Source organism: Papilio xuthus, unplaced genomic scaffold, assembly GCF_000836235.2.
Source record: "Papilio xuthus unplaced genomic scaffold, Pxut_1.1 DF824992.1, whole genome shotgun sequence".
Lineage (NCBI taxonomy): Eukaryota > Metazoa > Arthropoda > Insecta > Lepidoptera > Papilionidae > Papilio > Papilio xuthus.
The window spans coordinates 2,263,612-2,285,385 of NW_013533657.1; the positions used below are offsets into that span (position 1 = coordinate 2,263,612).

Genomic DNA, 21,774 nt, shown 5'->3' on the forward strand with positions numbered 1-21,774 from the left:
GATAGGTTAGGCGGGCCACTATTTATAGATAACTGTAAATAGTTTTTATTTTATTTGCTGAGCCGACGTTTGTATGTTAATCTATGGAGACTCAGTAAACAGTATTGGCAGTTAAGCATATGTCCGTTATTATAAAAGGAATATTTCGTTTGGTTCATTTATAAAGCTGCAAATATACCTTTTTAAAAGACTTCGTCCTTTTTTAAAAGTCCGTTAGTACCAACATATAAAATGTGAGTTGTTAGAGTATAAAGTGTTAGTTGTTTTCCTCAATAAAAAACCAAACATAATTATCTACTTGATTGATCATTCTATCTATCTGTTTTAGGGTTTATTTATGGTATTATTTAAATAAAGTTATCTAAACTGAGTAATTTATCAGAGGAAATAGTTATTTCCCCACGATTAATTAATTACAAATAAATTTACGTAATAACATTTATAAACTCGTTTTAAATTCAAAATGTAACAATTTGGAAAGAAAACATCTAAATGTTTGCTTAACTAACTCGTTATCGGCTTCTTAAAAATGTTGTATTTACTTTATGAATAAATTATTAATAAAAACAAATATTCTATAATATGCTACATTTAAACGTTGAATCACGTACAATAAAAAGCGTTAGGGTCGTCCCACACGTGACATAGATAAGGAAAAGTTTATTTCGATCTATCATTTTGTTTGTAATTTGTATGCGGTAGACGCGCACGCGAAGATATCCGAAGGGCGCCGAAGCTTCCCGAACGCTGGCGTGGGAAAAGACGGCAGGTGTTACCGATCCGAAGCACTTCTTACTGAGTAAACACTCGCCGTATACAAAATTATAACCGCTTCGAAGCGTCTGTGGAAATGGAAAACATATTTTGTGTGCTTAATGATTCTGCTTACTTTTTTTAACGTTTATCAGACGACAGTTTGTTGCGTTTTTTTCTTAATATTCTTGGACTGTTTCAGTTTAGTTATTGAGTCATCTTTTATTAGTGTTTAATGAAGTGGCATCGTTAGTACTTGACCTTTCCTTTGCCTCAATGCACGCATGTATCTCGTGTACTTACGTTTAATGGACGGTCATTAATATTGTTTGCGTGCAATATCTATCTTGTCTTGCTTTATTATTGCGATGTCCTCAGTCTGTGAGCAGTTCAGTACCGCTGTTAGTACTTTTACTGGTCTTACTGCAACATAATTAAACGATGCTAAGTTCAGTTTAAGACTACTGTAATCATTCACGTCTGTTAAATTACTGTGTAGGCGAATGACAACATTTTTTTTTGTTATCGCTTTTAAGTGTCTTTAATCAAACTTATACAAATAAAAAAGCGAGACGGATTTGACTAAATTTACATAACTTTTTTTGATTTGTAAGGCCTTATGAAATATCATCATCATCATCATCATCAACCTGCCCCTATCCCTATTGAGGGTCGGCACAGTATGTACTACTCCTCCATACGTCTCTATCAGCCGTCATATCCGAATCTACCCCCTTCCTACGCATATCCTCTTTCACACAGTCATTCCATACTTTTTTTGGTCTTCCTCTACCTTACCTACCATCCACATTCAATCACATTATTTTTTTGCTACTATCATCATCATTCCTCCGCATAACATGTCCAAACTACGCTAATCTTTTAATCCTCAATTTCTCGATCACTGCCGCTACTTTCAAACTTCCTCTAATATACACATTTTTAACTTTATCCTTTCTTGTCACACCACACATCTAGCATACGCATTTCAACTACATGCAATCTTCTTTAATAAAATATAAAACATAAATAAATTTCTAGATAAACTTAAATGCGCATTAATATCTTGAGATTATAATGCTCTGACATGTTCTTGCTATTTTTATATTGTCGCAACTCATATTTACAATTTACAATGTAAGAATAACCGATCATTTTATGCAATAAATAGACACATGTTGGTCAGTAATCGAATACAAAAGAAACGTGGTGAAGAAACTTAATGACACCTTTTTAGGTCTTCCAGATCGTGCAGTAAAAAATTATGCTTTATAATTATTGTTCGCTACGATAAGATGTGTAGTTGCAGTTTAATACGTCTGACTTTTTGCTGCAAATAGAAGTGCAAAAAGCTGAAAAAACTGACTGCCATATTCAGATATGAAATATATTTTTTATTACAAAAATTTATTCTCGCCATTAAAGTCATCAGCCAGTTCTCGATCAAGGATTATTTCGAGAAGCCCCCTGCAACCTGAGGGGTTTGTCTTAGGAAATAATAAATAACGTGAACCGTACAACTCGCATTGGGTTAGCTAATGTCAATCTTACTACTAGTATTAATGCGAATGTTTAGATGGATGGATGATTGTTAGAAGGTATCTCCAGAACAGCTGCTTGAATTTGGCATAGATGTAGATCATAGTCTTGCAGAAAACATAGGCTACTAATTAAGTTTTTTTATGCCCCTCGAATGGAGTTGCAGGCGGCAGCTAGTAACTAATATTTTAAATGGCAATTACCGTTGAATAGAGGTTCGCAATGTATTTGACCATAATAGTCATCGGTCACGTTGCACGCGACCCATCACAACCCAACGACCCGGAACATGATCGTTAGAGCTCCGTAAATACTGGACATTTGTCCGTGAACCGGAACAATTTATAGAGGGGTCGACCTGAAGGTCAAACATATCGCGATCTTTATTCAATGATAATACAATTGTTTGATAGCACAATAATAACAGATTTACTAACAGACTTTAATATGATTTTTTTTGTTACAGCACTTATTGAACTTCAATATTGGACAAGAAACAGTTTTGGTAAGTATTAAAAAATTTATAATGTAATGAAATCGTAGAATTATTAATAAATGAAATTATAGGTTTATATAAACAGAATTCCACTTTCGATACAATTTATTCAACAGTTATAGTAAACATCGCCAATTTTGTACAAACGCTAAATTTTAAAGATGTTGCTAATATTTGCTTTGTTGTACTTTAAAGACATATTGCGCATACTAAAAGCGACCTAGTAATAGAGCTGGCAGCATTAGTGCCTAATCAATTGTCTTAGGATAATTTACTACTACTACTATTCTACTACATAAACTACGATACTGGTGTAACGTAAAGAGTTTATACCTCACTGTTGCGTCTGATAACTGATATACTAAAAGTCCTGTATCTTAATTATTACAGTATCTAGAACTCAATATAGTACATTAAGTTTAAATATAATTAACGAAACAAAAACAAATGCAACGCAGGCGCCAATATAATTGAGCGGTCAGACTATTATACCCGAGAGATTCTAATCATCTATTCGAGTCATCTTAATCGATTAGCATTGAGAAATCGATAAACGCACCTCGATACATCGCCAATGAGGCATCGTCGTCATTAAGATAAAGTTAATTGGGCCCCACCGGTCTTCCGCGTCTCCGAGACGAGAGTGGATGCGAAGAAAAAAAAACAACTCACACACGTGGTCACTACCGTTCATTTACGAGCGCGAATTATGCGTAGTACGGCAGGTGGCAGGTGACGGCGGCCATGGGAACTCGGGGTTGTGTCGAGTTCCCACGGCAGCGTCATTCACCAGCCAACACCTGCGCCCCTTAACGGGGATGCTACACACACGCCCGCCACGCGAAGGAAAGCGCCGATTAGAAGCGTGCGTGTGTGCGCGTTCTCGCACGCGTCCATACTCGCGCCTTGTATGCTTGTGCGTGTGCATAAATACACTAGATCAGCTTGTTTATGTGGGTAAAGACGCACGCTCAAGACGATTGTGTGCGTTCTCGAGCGTGTTCGGACGCACGACTCATGATGTGTGCGCGTGGTAAGGCGATCTCTCGTTACAGGATTTACTCGAGTAAATGTCCGTCAGGGGCTGTTTACGTTTTGGTTTACGTTCGCGCTGACATGACTTAGCTGATGATAAGTGATAGCGGATGAGTTACGTTAATTGAATCTAACCGCAATAGTGGTCATAAGTAGAAAAATCATTATAACAATTATTTAAGTTTTGCGTAAAATACATTTAATATTAAAGTTTTGCGCTTTACTTGAGGTTGAACTGATTTTCCCGATTGTCTCAACTTGGTATATTAAAGCAAATATAAAAACGTGGTTGTATTCGACTTTTTATATTTAATGCGGCTTATGAAAAACAAACATTCGAATCTATGGTATTGTTTCGCCTAAGTCCTAAGCGCATAATAGACAATCAATCAAGATTGTTTTGGTGTCGGCCGCATACAAACTAGCGGCACACGTCCACTCTACACAATGCACTTATCTAAATGAGCGACGCGCGTTCTGTTGCCCACGGGCGTATGTATGCGCTATGCAACCATAGTACACTCACGCCCTAAATAATTTTTGGCGAATAATTTTGATTAAATTAAAGTTTTATTGACGTGTAAGTTAGTTATCTCAATTTAAGCTTAAATAAGGTGAAATTAAAAAAAAAACGTTGCTAAAGTTGTAGAAGATTTTCTACACAAACTTACATCTATTATTCTTAATGTGTGTGCCATAAACTAGATAAAGACTGATTGTTACTTCCATGAAAGATGAAATGTATGGATACGGAAATAAAAAAACAAAATTGTAATACTACATTTTCTAGTAGAATCCATTATATATATTTTCTAACGTAACATTTAATATTAAAATCATCATTATTGTTGTTAAAACTTTTCCGTAGACAAATCAATGTTCAAAGTATTAATTCTGTAGGTGCCACTTTCAGTATGGCATGGTTTGTCAATATGGGCATTGGGCAAGCGCCCGCATGGCACGAGGCCGATGCGTCGGAATGCATTGTGCACGAAGTTACGCGCGTATCCACGCACCATTGTTTTCCTGACGATCCCCACACTACTCTGTGATTTGTACGAATACATTTTAATAGGCATGGTTAACAATGCTTAAGTAACAGGGAATATTAAGTTGACGTGTTATTAAAGTTAATTGTCACTGATTTGATTTGGTTTTTATTAGATACGTCACGCCGAAAATTTTATGCAACTAAGCATATTTGTAATCAATCTTGATTTTATATACTATTTAATATTAAATTAATAAAAAATCCTATCACAAAACTTACTCTTTACATGCACAACACTAGAAGAATTTAAATTCAAGAGCAACAATCAGATTTTTCCTGCCGGCGTCCGGAATCTAATTTACCATAGAACAATAGGGGTTACTGATACACGCGTTGTACATTCAAACAACACAATAAAGTCCGACATATTCATACATAATTGACGTCACAAAATCCCCTAAACCGAAGTCAACAATGCGGGGAGTCCTGGCGTGTGTTATGCACGCTCCACACACACGAACATGTATGTTACTGCTGTCTGGATATGCCTTTATATTCAATCACATTGAACTGACAGACTGTGATCGTAATAAAAAGTAATTATATTTTTTATCATTTGTTCAGACTTACTGATTTTATGTTTCTCATGTTGGAATACTTGGAGATGGCGAAAAATGAAAATAAAAATCATAGATCGTATATTCTCAGGAGTGGACTTCGAAACTATCATTAGTTAAATTAATTTTAAAAAAATCTAAATATTTATTTCGCCACAAACTTATTTAAAAAAATTGAATGTTTACAATGACAAAAAATTTAAGAAACAATTTGATAAAACTCTGGACGTTAACAAAGCAAGTGACCGTTAGTGTTGAAAGCTTTTGATACGTAAAGTTCTATACAAAGTTCCATTTGTAACCTTACCCGTGTGGGGACGAGGGGCAAAAAAGTTAAGATTTTATTCTCCCCTTTACAAAAGACTGCACGTGGTAGGGTTGTGGTGTAGCTACTCTTTTTTTTTCATTTACCGAAGGTATTATGTTATGGTTAAAATTGTTGAGAGTGCACTGGGGATCGGTTACGACAACTTTCGTAGCCAGCGTTGATTAATTTTCGCTTCATTGAAGTGTTATGGAAATTTTTGGATATTAAATAACCTTTTTTATGTTACATACTTCAAGTATGAACATTTGATGTTTGACAAATATATATTATAGTACTACATAAATAACGTCTATTACGTTACGTTTGAATAAATTGACGTTTTATAGTTTTATATATTTTTTATCATATTACTTTGTAATTATAAAAATACCAATACGATATAAATAGAACATAAAATTAAATATTCAAATTAAATGTTTATACATTAAAAGCTAATTATAATTTGTTATCGCCGCATAACACTTAAAAAAACTAACAGCTAATTTCGACTTTTATTTGAATAATTTTAAAACATTGAGTTCGGTAACAATCCCAAAGAATACAACGAAGTTAAATATTTAAAACGTTCAACACACACACCAGTTTATATATCTATTATTTAAAGTAAATAACTTTATCGATAAATAGAATAATTTGGTTAAGAGTGTAAGGTAACTTTTTCTTAAGCGAGTTTAATGTCGATATCGCAACGGATTGTCTATCATTCTTATTGGAAACATGTTTTGATAGTACATGAAATTACACTATTTGTTTATTAGTTATAGAATATGTAGTAATTTATTATATATTTATATGTCACATATTTCTAACATTTTGATTCCCCGATTTTAAGTCATTAAAGGAATATTTATAAATTTGCGATATGTAGTACCTAGGTTAGTAAAATTAATATTTTATAAAGATTCTTATAAGAAAAATTATAGAATTGTTTTCACGATTAAAACTATTTTTTTCGTAATGTAGACTAAAAAATAGTTTTATTTTAGACTTTTAATTAAGTTAAATAACTTCAAAGTAGAATGACACAATTCCAACTGGTGTAAAATTACAATAAGCTAAAACAAAGACTTTATTTTAACTTAAATTTACGCAAACACACGTATCGACTAACTTATTAACATAAAGCTACTGAGTTACGTATTACATTTTATTAATGGATGTAATAAATTTATAACTTAATATATTAATTATAGTAAGTCGATAGATTTATAACTTTATAGACAGGAAGTTTTTAACTCTACGAAATGTTTATAACTTCGTAGCACTTTGCTACGCAGTTAACATAATTAGAATTTCAGATGGATGTTGATATTGTCAATTAATTAAATAATTATGATAATTATTTAGTAACTTAGACATTTTGCTACAAAACAAAATAATCCCTCAGCCCATGTTTTAAATGAGCCGGCAAAGCATGGGTGATAAATTTCGTATTTGTAAATATACGTCTTGCATTTAACCATTCCTTCATGTTCAATGTTGTCAATATTATTGCATAGCGCGCCCTTTTCTCACAAGTAACTACACACAGTAGTATCAGTTAAAGTTCTTCGACTCTATTCATCCATTGTATAAATATTTAATTTAATTTAGTACTCGTGGAACTCAGATATTAAAAAAAATAACGACTTAGTTCGAATTGTGTTTAAGCAAATGCAATGACCACATAGGATTGTAAAACATTGTATAAAGCTAACATTAATGTACCTTGAGGATATTAAAATAATTGTCCGTGCATCCTCGCTGTGATCGAAGGAAATGATTTATCAGCGCGCAGTACGTGATTTGCGACCGCCGAGCTGTGCCAACGCCGCTCTGGCCGTAGTATAAAGACTATTTAATCGCAGGAAGCGACACAGGCGTACTATGATAAATCTGCACCGGAACTTATCTATCCAACCGCCAGCTGCCGCCCATGATTCATAGCGTTGCGTTGCTTATGCCGCCTAGAATTTGCAAAGCAAACGCCGACGGCGTACGGAAAGTCGAAACAATTATGCGAACCACGTCTCTATTGTGCGCCGTGCTACAATCATAAAATCGCTGCATAATAATATTTCTTTGAACTATTTAGTTGTGCATACTTAAAGTGTTATTAGATATTCCAAAGAGTTATATTGTTAAAGTATAATTGTGGGACGAGTATTATCTTTCCAGCTAGTGGACACCAATAAAGCTTTTATAAACAATCCAGTCGACTATTCTAAGTCGCGGCACGTCAAAGCTTCTATTCGTAGTTCTCGGTAAAAACCAGTCGACGAGCGCGCGCCAACTCGCGTGCTGAGCGCGCGCCGCCCCGCGCCCGCGTTCGCCGCGCGCCGCACGCGCCATCCCGGCCCAGTATAAAAGCTCGACGCCCTTCCTGATTCGATCATTCCTAACTGCCGCTCCGTGTGTGCATGTCGCTCTCTTTTACCTTCTTGTAAATACGTAGTCGTAATTCATTACACTAAGTTTACTATTACTTGTAAAGTTAGTTATAAACATGTGTCTCGCTAAGGATGGATCACCTTCGCCGCAAAAGGAGGCTGTGTCGCCTCGTTCTCCTTGGAAGAAGCTCTTGAACCGTCAGGTAAATTTACTACCTATAAATTTACTCACAATAATACATGTTAATTGAAAAAAAAAGAGTTTGATAAGTCAAATTAAATCTTTTTTCCTTATTATTTAAATTTGTAAATTTACGATTGTTTTAATTGTTAATTTCAGAGCTCAAAGCCCAAATTACCCCGAAAGGTGACGACATCGACGCGAGTTAATCTTAATAAGTGCTGGACGAAACTTGGTGAGCTGATATCCAACACGTCGCCGCGCGCTGACCTGCCATCGCATAAGACTGCATATCCTGAGGAACCTCTTCTGGTGCCGTTCTCTGAATACTTCTACCCAGTTGACCCGGTCAAACCGGTGCCTGTTGAAGACAATGATAACGCAGAGAACCAGAACATTCTCAACAACAACAGATTCGAGCTGATCTCCGAAGCTTTGGAAATCAACGACAACATGGCCAACGAAGTGCGCGAAATCTGCTACTCGGCGATCAAGAGCAACTGTTTCGTATGTAAATTATGCTATTAATCTATATTTATCCCTTAGTTTTAATTCCAATAACCGCTCTTCCGAATCCTTTCTTCCCATTCGAAGCTTTAATTTTTCGTACTATTAATTCAGTGAAAAACAAAATCATGTCTTCCAATGTATAGATTAAGTGCGTGCTCGTTTCGTAGAATAATCAATCGTGTCTTCCATTAGACTTAGCACTGTCACAATAACTGGTTAGTTTTGACAGCTATCATGACAACTGTAAAAAAAGATTTTAAGACCAAGATAACCAGTATCATTTACATGTCAACTTTTACTTTTAAATTATGTTTGTGTCATCTTTTTTTTCTGTCAGAACTGGCCAGTTATATGTCGATAGGTATAGTTAGATCGATGGTGCATCATGTCACTTCCAGTTGGCTAAATTGTGATTGTTATTAATTAATTTTCTGTGATCTTAGCTGTATTAGCTACTCGGAATCATATTGAAGCATCATCGATATGTTTAAATTAATTGTTCGATTTAATATAACAGTGTAAATTGTCAGCATGTTTTGGTAGACAGCTTTAAAGCCCAACTGCACTGTATTTATCATCGCACAAATAACCGGTTATCTCTTGCATTTCAATCCTTGAATAAATCATATTTGTATCGTAAATCAACGTCTTCCATTAGTTTGTAAGAATTCGTCTGTGATTTTAAAAATACACGTGAAAGCTTTAATTAGTTTTAAGAGATTTATTATAACAATTAAATTGTTTATTATAAGCAAATTATAAAGGATATATTAAAATTGCTCACTGTGGATGTTTATTACTAGAAACTTAGAATTGAAATTTAATTGTATTATTTTAGTATAAGATTAATTTTCCTTTGATTGTAGGTTTTTAGTACTATTAAGAACATCCACAATGTGCTATTTAACTTAGAAAATAGTAAACATATCTTCAACGAAAGCTTTAATAGATTTTAAGATTAGATTTAGACAATTTTGATTACTGTTTCTTTTATGTTGTTTAATTCATTGAAATTTTGTATTAAGTAAAAGTAGGCCGAGCGTGCCAATCTTAATTTTTAGGATTAACTTATACTTTTATTGCATGCTTTTTTTTCTTATTATATGTTTTTAGTATAAGACATTGATTACTTAATTTAAACTTATTATTCTTCCATTGTGTCAATTCTTATTATAATTTGTGTTAGATTAAGTTAAGAATAAGTTATTTCTGTAGACTGATATATTTTAAGGATTTTCAAGACTTTCATTTGATCTCTGAATCTTAATAAAGTTTTAATTTTAAAATAATTTATTCGTTTTATTCCTATAGTTGTAATTTTCAACATAAAAACCAGTAGGTAAAAGAGATAGTTTTTAATTTACTTGGTAATTGTTCATAATATTTTATTTGGTCACTACCTTTGATGACGTTGAAAGGTATAGGTTTTGTCTAGTTGAAAAAATATACATATACATGAACATTGTAATTTAAAAAATAAAAATAATTAAATCAATTTTAACGTCAGTTGCAATAGTCCAAAATAATTTGTTTACCTCAATAATATTTATCAAGAAGACATACACAAACGAGTTATCCATAATAAGTTTTAAATGAAACTTTATATGGATACCATGAATGCTTGTACTTAATATTTTGAAAATAAAATAACAAAAAAAAGCAACAAAATCTACACATTACTTTCATTATTCTTGTGTAAAAATAGTTTTTTAGACAGATTATCTACTTATTTTACTAGTATTACTGAAGAATCTATCAATCTACAAACATTCAATAGCAGATCCGATTACATAACCACCTTATCGTCCCGTGGTGTTAACCATGAGACTACTTGCGGTATTCATTAAGTTATATTCGTGACAAAACTAAGACTAAAAGCCATGCAATGCATCTGTACTACCTATTTTTCCGATGTCCATGGTCAATGATCACCTAGGTGTTCCTGGCACTTGTTAGCTCCTACTCATATTAAAAAAACGAGGTAATCTCATTGAATTCTGATATGACTGTTAGAGATATCTGAGAAAGTTAGTACTTTTAGACATTAGTTAGGATCCTTTGGCGCGAATGGCGCGCTTTCGTTAACCAATCAAATGTCACAATGATTAGTAAGGGGACATAAACGTTGATCTTTTAATAAGGCTAGTGTTGCGCCGATACGCACAGTGTCGGATTTTCTTCCTAAAAGTACTTACATCGCGGGAACTAACTTTTAGCTAACTAACTTTTAGGAACTAACATTAATTGATATAGCTTTTAAAGTATAATCAAATACAAAATATATTCAGCTCAATCTATTATTGATATTCTACATTAAAATTCTAGGAAAATTTTAATACTAAAGGATATGCCTATATTACTTTTCGATAACATGAGTTATATATAATGTATTATATATAACTCATGTTGTATATAATGGTAAATAAAAACAGTTTAGTAGCATCAACGTTTCCACATAACGAACACATTATTTTCAACTTCAAATTTAATTAGGTGCTTAGGTAATCCATATAACATTATTGTAAAAAAGTAAATGTAATCCAAATAAATAGTAGTCTAATATACCAATATATAAATATAAATAAACCAATTTTCCATGTTAAACATCATTTTGCATCCATTTGTATATAAAATTTATTTCTTAAAGGTGTACAAATTAATATGAAATGTGTGAACCATAATTTTAAAATTAACATCAATAAGCTTGCGTTAATATAATTTGTCTACCTTTGACTTAATGAAAACTTATTATCCCCAGTAATATATTATAGATGCGAATATAAATCTAGCTAAGTCGAAACATATTATATAGTTTTTAATTTATTAGATTTGAGACAAAGACTTAATCATTTAATGAATTGTTGCATAGATGATTTTTTTTTACAAGGATCGCTTTCCAGCAGTAGTGAAAATTCTGCTTATTTATAAAATTAAGTACTACATAAGGGGGAATATTGTACCTCACGTCTGGCTGGTTAAATACATAACTAATGGTATTGGACGTCAAGACATATGTATGGAGGGACAAAAAACCGAAAGCTAGTTTAGAGAATTACAAGAAATGATGGCAATAAAATCAATAACGAGCAGCTGTGACGGAAGGTAAGTCAACATCAATGTAGCGCGTCGCATGGCGTGAAATCGCTCGCGAAAATGAAAAGCCGTCGCGAACCGCTCAATGCCGAAATACGCTGAAATCAAAAGACATGTGTTTGTAATACTGACACCCGTTCAGCGTATCAAATTGTCGAAGAAAGCCCGTACAAATCCCTAAGAAATAACCGAAAAACCGAAATTTTTCTGCGATTCGTTACACCAGTACCGATTTCACGGTGCCCTATTACCGCATCGTACGATACAGCGAATAGAACTAGCCGGCTATAGCGACTTGGTTATGTTCTTTTGTCCTGTCGTATATCGCGGGATCGGAACGAATCGTCCTTAGAAATATCATGCGATTTATCATTCTTAAACGTTTGCCCGCGCATTGCATTATACCAGTTAAATGGACGTCCAGAGAACTTTTGTCAAATGTCACGTATCCAGACCATTTTATGACACGTAGGAATTGATATTCCATATTGTGGATACTGCATAAGATACTTTCAATGGCAGCATTTAATAAATAACTTTAACATTATGTACCCGTATATAAAATTTTTTGCCCATCTTTAGAACTATGTATTCGGCGCGGTTGCCCTAATAATTTTTAATTTACCTTTTTAATTTAAAGTAAATAAATTATATTCATGAAAAAAAATTGTGAATACTAATGTGTTTTTAAATGTTAAATATATATTATATTCAATCACTGTTTAAAAAACGATAACACACCGCTAACAATGTGAACAAACAAATCATATCAAATCCATCGGCTTACTTAAACATAGAATTTTAAAAAAAATGTGGTATCGCTTTAAAATGCAAGGACCTGTGAAAATAATCGTCCGTCTTGTTAAAATTCACAGCAAAAGTGTTTTGTGCAAGCCAGCGCGCGCGTAAAACAAACAAGTCTTCCGTAAAATTCCGCTTTATTATATTATGTGGTCTAACTTGTGACAAGTAACACTATAATTCGTAACTATTAAGCAAGAGTAACCCTTATTTTATACAATAAAGGACCATAATTGCTTGTCACCTTACAAACAACTAATATTTAGTCCCGTTCACGCTTTACGGATCTGTCAACATTGGACTTTCGTTAAAAGCATCGCATTTGTTAGTTTCCGGGAATAATTGGTTGTACACACAAAAACCTACACTATTTAATCGTGACAACATAATATAGAACTATTTTCATTATGAATAATTTATGCACAGATAAGTTACAACTACAGCGCTACTAAACAAATAACTCGTCAGGAACTTATGATATTTAACAATAATTTATCTAATAAAAAACAAATACAAAATAATAGTTGTGTAAGTCCAACGAGTTAGTTTGATATCATTATAATCGCTTAACTCGTTTCAAATACCTTATTACATTACATTAAAGACCCTAATTAATCAAATTTGTGATTTTATACAAGTACTAGCTATCGCCCTCGACTTTGTTCGCGCGGAATTAAATAAACATAGTAGCCTGTATGTTCTTCCAGACTATATTCTACAACTGTGTAAAAATTTCATCAATTTCCGTTGACCCGTTCCGATGATACTTCTATCATCCATCCATCCATCTATGTGATTTTACTAAAGTGTATTCACTTTAAACCTATGGCGTTATCTCTACCTTCCATAATCGGTTAGTCAAATCTTCCTTAAATGACGTGACTACAATTTGTAAGCAATTAAGTTCCACGTGTGAAAAGTGTAAATATCTTCTTATATACTTTACTTTAAGTGATTTTATATTATAAAGTGGATTCTAAAAGTACATGAAAAATGCATTTAGTCCCAGGCTTTAGTTATTCGGTCAGATGTCAACTTTCGCAAGGATGTGTTAAGTGCGCAGGAAGTCTTTACTAAGGACTCCATAATTAGGTGCGTTTGCGCAACACTTAGTGACTTCCGATTGATCTTAGTGTGGCCATGACAATGTTAATTATGGGATAAATTTGGCAATCAATTTTAGCTTTAGCTTGTTTGAAAGTTATATTCAAAATTGACATCTGTGTATAGATGTTAAGACAAGAGATATAATTTTAAAAGAACTGCTGGATATTATTGAACATTATAAAAGTTTCTTTATGTCAGCTCAAAATTATTATTTTGAGCAGTTTATTATTATATTATTTATCGTAGCTTTCTCAGACAAAAATCTATGTTTAAACCATATTGTTATTTCTGTTTTATCAAAGATGAATGACAGAGAGAACGATAAGTTTTACAAAGATTTTGATCCGAAAATCGGAAAGTTGTAACTTTTATCACTTGATACTTTGCATTTAATTTTACTATTTATTAGGATGAATCCTTTGAAATGCAGAAATCTTGGATACCATAATTAAAGTGCAAAAGGCAAGCAGCCACCGACCTGTTGCGTTTGACGCAATCGGCTAAAGGAAGCTTAACAACTCAACCATTAGCCTCCAACACAAATCACAAACACGTGACGATTGCATAACCAGATAACTTAAAATGGTATCGTTTTCTTTAGGGTGACGATACACGAACAATTTCATATGAAAACTTTACCACAAACAAATACTTGGTATTATTTCTTATGTAGTATGAATAGTATGATACTTTGAAAATAGTTTTTAAGTAAGCAAATTCAAGGAAAGAAGAAAAATTGATAAAATATTTTTTGTTTTAATATATATTTAGTTACTATGAACATGATTAATTAATGGAATAATTAATTTACTTTACTATGAAAATACGATCTTTGCGTCGTATTAGCTCAACCTCTCAAATAATTAAATTAATTAAGAGAATTTGTGTACAGCGTAAATTAAACATGGCCGTTTCCCGCCTATTTAATAAGTCGCTCGTGTATCAGCATCCTTAACTAACCGCCTTGTTTTTACAAAACATAGTTACAAGTTGGAATAAAAAATACATTTAACTGCATGTGCGTAGCGTAGCGGGTGCAATTTCGTGCAGGCTTAAATTACGACTTTGGAACTTTTTTAAACGGAAATGGCGCATTTTTGAGTGTTGACAAAAACAGACGTGTGGCTGACGGTTAGATGCATTTGCCAAAATTATCTTTTTCTAATTCAAATTGTAACTAATTCTGTTGATGCAAAAAAATGTTTCCTTTTCAATCTTTTTTTTTCATGTTTGTTTATGGCACCGACCTACATTTGTATATTGTACAACGACCTATATTTGTGTATTATATTGACTTGGTTTTCAAAGATTAAATTAGGACTAATGATTTCGATATTCTTCCTTTGATTTTGTAAATTGTGTGATAGAAAGTAAGCTAGTACTGAAGCTAACAACCCTAGATTGTCATTTCGGAATAATAAAATTTCAAGCAAATAAGCTTGTCAAAAGTTTAAATTCGTACTCACGATGTAACTATACGAAATCATTTTTCGTAGTAGGTAAAGTTGATTTTTTTTATCACATAACGATTTTTTTAATCACTCAAAAACCTATCCTTAGCCAATATGTATACAAAAAAATTGCCAAAGAAACCAAAACGCACCGACCGCCTAAGCCATAGAATAACGAACTAATCTAAAATTAAAAAAAAAATGGCGCAGTTTTTTTATACCCCTCAAAAAATACCGACTGACCGAAAAAGAAAAAACTACTGAAATCGTTTAATTGTACCCGCGCAAAAATCCCGCCAGAATACCCGAAGGGGACAGGAAATGACGGAGCAGCAAAAAAGTCCATAGAAGCCTACGAAATGTCTACGATTTGATGGATCGAGGTAACACAATCATTCGCTATAAGACTGCCCTAAAGTGCCCCTTAAAAATCAAGTGATATTCTTCAATTTCATGCCTCCGCATGGTTAAAGAATGGACCATAACTGTAACACGCAAATTTCAACTCTAAATCCCATATGATATGATTTAAACTTAATTTATTAAATTCTGTTACCTCTATATATTTCAGATTTAGTATCATTATACTGCTGAAGTAAACACAACTTTATGTACAGAGCAGTAAAGCTTTAATTCCTTTTAGGATTATAGTACGTTTTCTGTATTGAGTCAAACTGTAACCATATAGTCTGAACACGTGTTAGACGGCCACTAGAGGGTCATTCGAGCTTGTTTACGACTATCTGCGATAATGGTGGCTTTATACCGACCATGGTAGTGCTGGGATTCCGAAAATATATTTTTATTTAATTGTTATACTGTACATATTTTTGAAAATACCATGTAATGGCATGTAAATAAACTGGTCAATTTAATGTCAAACTCAAGGTTTTCGTGAAAATATTACATATTTAAAATTTAATTACTACTTTAAAAGGTAATAACGACACGTATAACATGTTTGGTATAGCAAAGTCAGGCCGTTGAAAAGGTTTAAAAAATCCCTTATTAACAGAATGACTACACAATCCGGAAATAACATAGTTACCTTTCGTGGTTCGCTAAAAGTAAAACTGTTGTTTTTTTTTACATACCATTAAATTTCCTACCGAGCCGAGCACTCACATCTTACAGCATCTATACCTTTATTCGCCCACCTTATTCTATAATCTTTAAAAACTTTTGAAGACGCGGACAAAAAGATTTAAAAAAGTGGGCGTAACTTTTACTGTCATTCAGTTCCAAACGCATAATAGCCGGCGGCATTGCCTCGCGCCGAACTATTATCTGCTTTGGAAAAAAATAAAAAAAAACACAACCACCCCCGCCTTACAATCGAAATCTTAAAAGGAAGCGTAGCTTTGCGAATCTGGGCAATAAATTCCTATTGATTGTGTTTCGGACTCACGCTGTGCCATAGGGGCTCATTATAGTCTCGATGATTTTGAAGTTTTTGTTAAAGAAATACTTTTTACTGAGTGGATAATTTGCGAGAATTACAATAAATCGATAATCATATTTATAATTTCATATATGACATATAATCATTATTAAGACAATTAGATAAGCCTTTATGTGAAAAAATGTGTTTTTCGATTTTCGATTTACATATGTACATTTATCCGACGTTCTTACTGTGAAGGAAAACATCGTGATGCAACCTGCACATATCTGAGAAGAAATTCAAAGATATGTGTGAAGTCAACCAACCCGCACTTGGCCAGCGTGGTTGACTATGGCCTAATCACCCTTAACTTAGGGTAGGCTCCGAGTCCCTCGGTGGGGACGTATAGTGAGCTGACGATGATGATGATGATGTGAAATGCGTTTGAGTTGAGACAATGTAATCTCTATCATCACTATCTCACTAATATTATAAATGCGAATGTTGAGATGGATGTATATATCTCTAGAACGGCTGCAAACATCTCGCTGACATTTAGCATAGATAGATTAATACATAACATAGCCTGAAAGAATTAATAGGCTACTTTGTTTTAATTTCGCGCGAACAGAGTCAATGCCGACAGCCAGTAGTTTCATATATCGCACTGTTCACATATCTAAAAAGATTCTACTACAAATAAAAAACCAAATATGTGGAAATTTACATTACAAATACCAGTTTATTAATTTTCTTTAAGCTGATTTGTAAGTAATAAATTCTCCAAAAAAAAACAAAGTATACTGGTTACAGCTGAACTTGCTTCACTCGATATTATGAAATGCGCAGTAATGTTACTTCACACTTTATCACATTAACCGCGACTTCCCCGACTACATTCCTTTCAAGTATCACTTAAACGGCTTCTTATGAATGAACGCTCATTTCACAACTATGAATGGTGACTATGTAAGGTTTCCCATTAAATTGCATAAGGTATGCAGAATCGCTTTCAAGAGATGTCTTTCATTCTTTCCTTACTATATAATTTTTACTTCCTTATTATCTATAATGCGAAACCTTTTCGTTCGGTACATTATCAACTTGAATGGTTAGCTTTAGGCGTTGATTTGATACGCGTTGTGATAAAAATCGTGTACATTTTGAGTGAGTTTCTTTTGTTATGTACGACTATTCAAGTGCAGTAGTGAATCGTTTAACTGCTCGTAAATTTTGTTGTACGGATGTTCGCTTCAGTAGTTTCTAAATTGTATTGTATTAAGCTGGTATTTTAACATACACTTCAAAGTATCATTACAAAACTCCATTCTTTAAATCCTTAGTCTTCTAATTACTATTGGAAGTGGTTCGGTAAAGATAAGCACTTCGAATTTGATCCTTTGCCTACTATATCAAAAATAATGAAACTGCGACGGAAAGAAAAAAAGTCAAAGCCACCGTGATAGCCGTCTGGCTTTTTTTGTAACATAACAGGTTTTATTTATTCTAAAATCGCCGAAAATCCGAGTAATCTAAACTAAACAAGCCGACAAAATGCGTCACTATTTGCCAACTCAGCGCGCACCGCCGCCATTTTATGCCCAATAAATAAACAGAGCCCACTCTTGTTTGCAAAGAAAACAACCGAGTCAATCCCAAAAGCTTCAGGCAAAACAAATATGTGTCTTCCTCTCAAGGACGCCACCATGTTTATATTAGACGTAACGATAAGCCAGCGTAAGATTTGCTTGATGCCTTTTCGGGTAATGCATTATAACAGCATTAAAAGACCTTTTCATGACATCAGCTACTTGTAAAACTCTTCAATGACCTACCAGGATTTCATGCTGTGGTGGGTCCTGATATCATAAAGTTGTTAAGTTTAATTTTATGATAGGGTTAAGTGTACCAATATTTAATCCGCCATATACTGATGTGTTTTTCGATTTTCGAATTTCATGACTGCCTGCATATCTGTTAAGACGTTTAAAGATATGTGTGAAGTCAACCAACCGATACTATGACAGGGTGATTGACTATGGGCTAGTTACCTATAACGTAGGACGGATATTGAGCTGGTGATGACGATCTCTGCAGAGGTTCGGATTTTTATTATAATCCAGAAGACATCTCTTGTAATCCATAAAAAAGAACAAACCATTAAAATTAATTATCTTTTAGGTAATTTAATGTTCTAATACCATCGTAATTCAATTAAAGGGCCGGCATAAATAGCGTTGTCAGTTCGCTGTGTAAGGGCTCATTCAGAACGCACGTGCGACAACAATTGAAGCGACATCTCTGCGGGTCACCGAGGCAACGCCGTCGAAGTATTGATGCTAAGTGTGACTTTGACACAATAGCTCAGTGTGACATCGCCCTTATTACATTCCGACCCGATCACTCTTTGTTACTGACACTTTAAAAGGACTCGTGGTAAACTAATTTATGTGAGCTTCGCTACTTATAAATATTATTAAATTAAAAAGAAAATTAATAGGGATTATCTAATTAAGGAAATAATGTTATGGATCTATTAGTTAACGTTATGTCTTAAGTTTGATTTTCTTATTTTCGAACACAATATTTTGGTATAATAGACCTCCTAACCGTTGGTTTCTGACACAAAACCTCTGTATAAAACATATCGTCATCCCCTTCATTATCTTTGACAAAACAGTGATAACAATATGTTTTAATTGAGTTTTTTGAACTCAGAAACCCACGGTAACTCTGTTGATTTATAGATAGATTACAGAACAAAATCACGGTCGGTATGATCGTATATTTAAATCTCTAAAAAAAGATAGAGACTAATTTATTACGTAACAGTACATTTTGTACTGGCCTTCGTGTTGCATAATCTATGCAATCACTGGTCCTATCTCAATCGGTCATAGAGTAAGCAACGTTTATCTACACAGGATGCAGTTATCTCCCCGGAGTAGCTCGTGAGCTTTGCTTTTTATTATTAAGGAGTTGTGTTGTTTGTTAACGTTTTTTTACCGACCTAGGTTGACTTTTTAACCGAGATTGTGTATTTTTTTTCCATCAATTAAATTCTTTATTATTGTAATGTAAAAGACAGAGAAGGTAAAATAGCGATATATTAACTTAATTTTGAGTAATGCGCTGTTGTACTAAAGCTATCCTTTTTATTAACTATTTATGTGTAACTAGCGGTCGCCCGCGACTCCGTCCGCACAGAATTAAAAAATAACATACTTAGTAGTCTATGTGTTCTTCCAGACTATGTTCTATATGTATACCAAATTTCATCAAGATCCGTTCAGCTGTTTTGGAGATACCTTCAAACATCAAACCATCCATCTAAACATTCGCATTTAGAATATGAGTAAGAAGTAAGATATTTTGAACTGTGATTAATTTGTTCGTGCCAAACTTGTTGAATTTAAGCTAAAAATTCTTTTCTAGAGACCATTTGGCAAATAGAAGATTTATAGGATGACCACATAGAGCTCAGTTGTTTCGTCCAACATTTACAAAGTTTGTTATTGGCAACAGTAACAATGTAAATTAGAAAAAGAGATCTTATTCTTAATTCAAATCCACACGTTCAATACATCCATTACTCTGAACAGCAACACAGATGTCACTTGAATTGTTGGGGTAGAATAAAAACTGAAGAATAGCGAACACCTTAAGTAAATTTGCTTTCATTGGAATTATAATTTTGAGAGCGACTTATAAATGTTATGTGTAACAATGCGTGCGTGCGGCGGCGCCCCCGTGGAGTACGTCGCGCGGACGTGACAACATTGACGCTAAAATCACGATTAAGGGGTATTTCCACTGCAACAAAATAAAAAACGACCAAACTTTCAAATAATTTCAAAATAAGAAAAACTTTTTAAAATTAGGTCTTTTGTATAACGATTGTTTTGTACTTTATTTCTTGCATGTTCATAAATAAACTTATAAAACACTAAGTAATTCATTTACCAAATAAATTAAGATAAGCTAATAAAATAAGCTATACAATTTTTTTGTTGCTTTAATTTTCAAATTTTACTGCAAATATCATCATAATTTCCACGATAAATACCTTAAAATTAAGTAAAGTTTCTGAAATATTTGTATGTTGAAAATTTTAGTAGTTGTAGTTAAATTCCCCCTTAACATTGTCCTCGTGACTCGCAAGAAAACGCTAACTGTCCCAACGGAGGCTTTGTTTCGTTCGTTCGTAAGGCAAATATTGGGCTTTGGCTATTGAGGGCCGTTTGCAAACACTGCCCTACTGGGTGGCGGACAACAATGCGCTTCTTGGTAAAATTCGTGACACCACTCCAAATATAGTGATTATGTCCTAATTGTCTACTCGCACCTGGACCTTTATTTAGTTTTTAACTGGAACGACATATTTTAGGTAGGACCCTAATCGGACTGTAGGTGGTACTTAATTGATGGCCACTCGTTAGAAATGTTATACATCTTGCTAACACCAATGTTAAGATCTACGCAGCTGTTCTGATTCCTTATTTTCGTCATCAACCCTTTTTCAAATATAGAATAAGTTGCATTCAGAAAAACATGAACATTTGTTTCTATAGTTAAGTCAAACGATTCAAGTGTTCTAAGTAACACTTAAACTGTGTTGTAAAATGTATACAGAAAACTTTTTCTTATCAATAATTTAGATACTGTTAACATTTCTGGCAATACAAGCCTTTTAAGTACCCCATTATTTTTGCTGCTTTATTAAGTAACGGTTACGTCACTACTTTCTTTTTAATTTATGTAAACATAGTGTTGGACAACTCAATTTACGCATTTTATTTATTATAAAACTAGAAAGTATTCAGTTACGCATGTAACCGATGCCAAATATTTGGTTATCCTGCCTGTCCACTATATTAAAACAACAAACGAGATACTAACAAACTAACAATTTTGATGTCTCAAATAACATAAATATAATTCAATTCTTACATATTTGTTGGTGTACCTACCACAATCAATACAAACCGTTTCCTAGACATTCAGAACATCGTCTCAGTTGAACGTATACCTTTTGTACTGTTAAACATTTCAACAATGACATCGGACGATCCCTTTTGGCCAATGTTTGGTTAGCTGCGCAGGCGCATTGTCGATTTGG

General features: G+C 33.6%; 1 protein-coding gene across 1 annotated transcript; it reads left to right on the plus strand.

Moving 5' to 3' along the window:
• Nucleotides 1-8,148: 8,148 nt before the first annotated feature.
• On the plus strand, nucleotides 8,149-9,938 carry LOC106126581 (uncharacterized). Its single transcript, XM_013324301.1, has 2 exons — nucleotides 8,149-8,331; nucleotides 8,469-9,938. The coding sequence occupies exons 1-2, from the start codon at nucleotides 8,245-8,247 to the stop codon at nucleotides 8,835-8,837; spliced, it is 456 nt and encodes a 151-aa protein (XP_013179755.1). The 5' UTR covers nucleotides 8,149-8,244; the 3' UTR covers nucleotides 8,838-9,938.
• The last annotated feature ends 11,836 nt before the right edge of the window (nucleotides 9,939-21,774 follow it).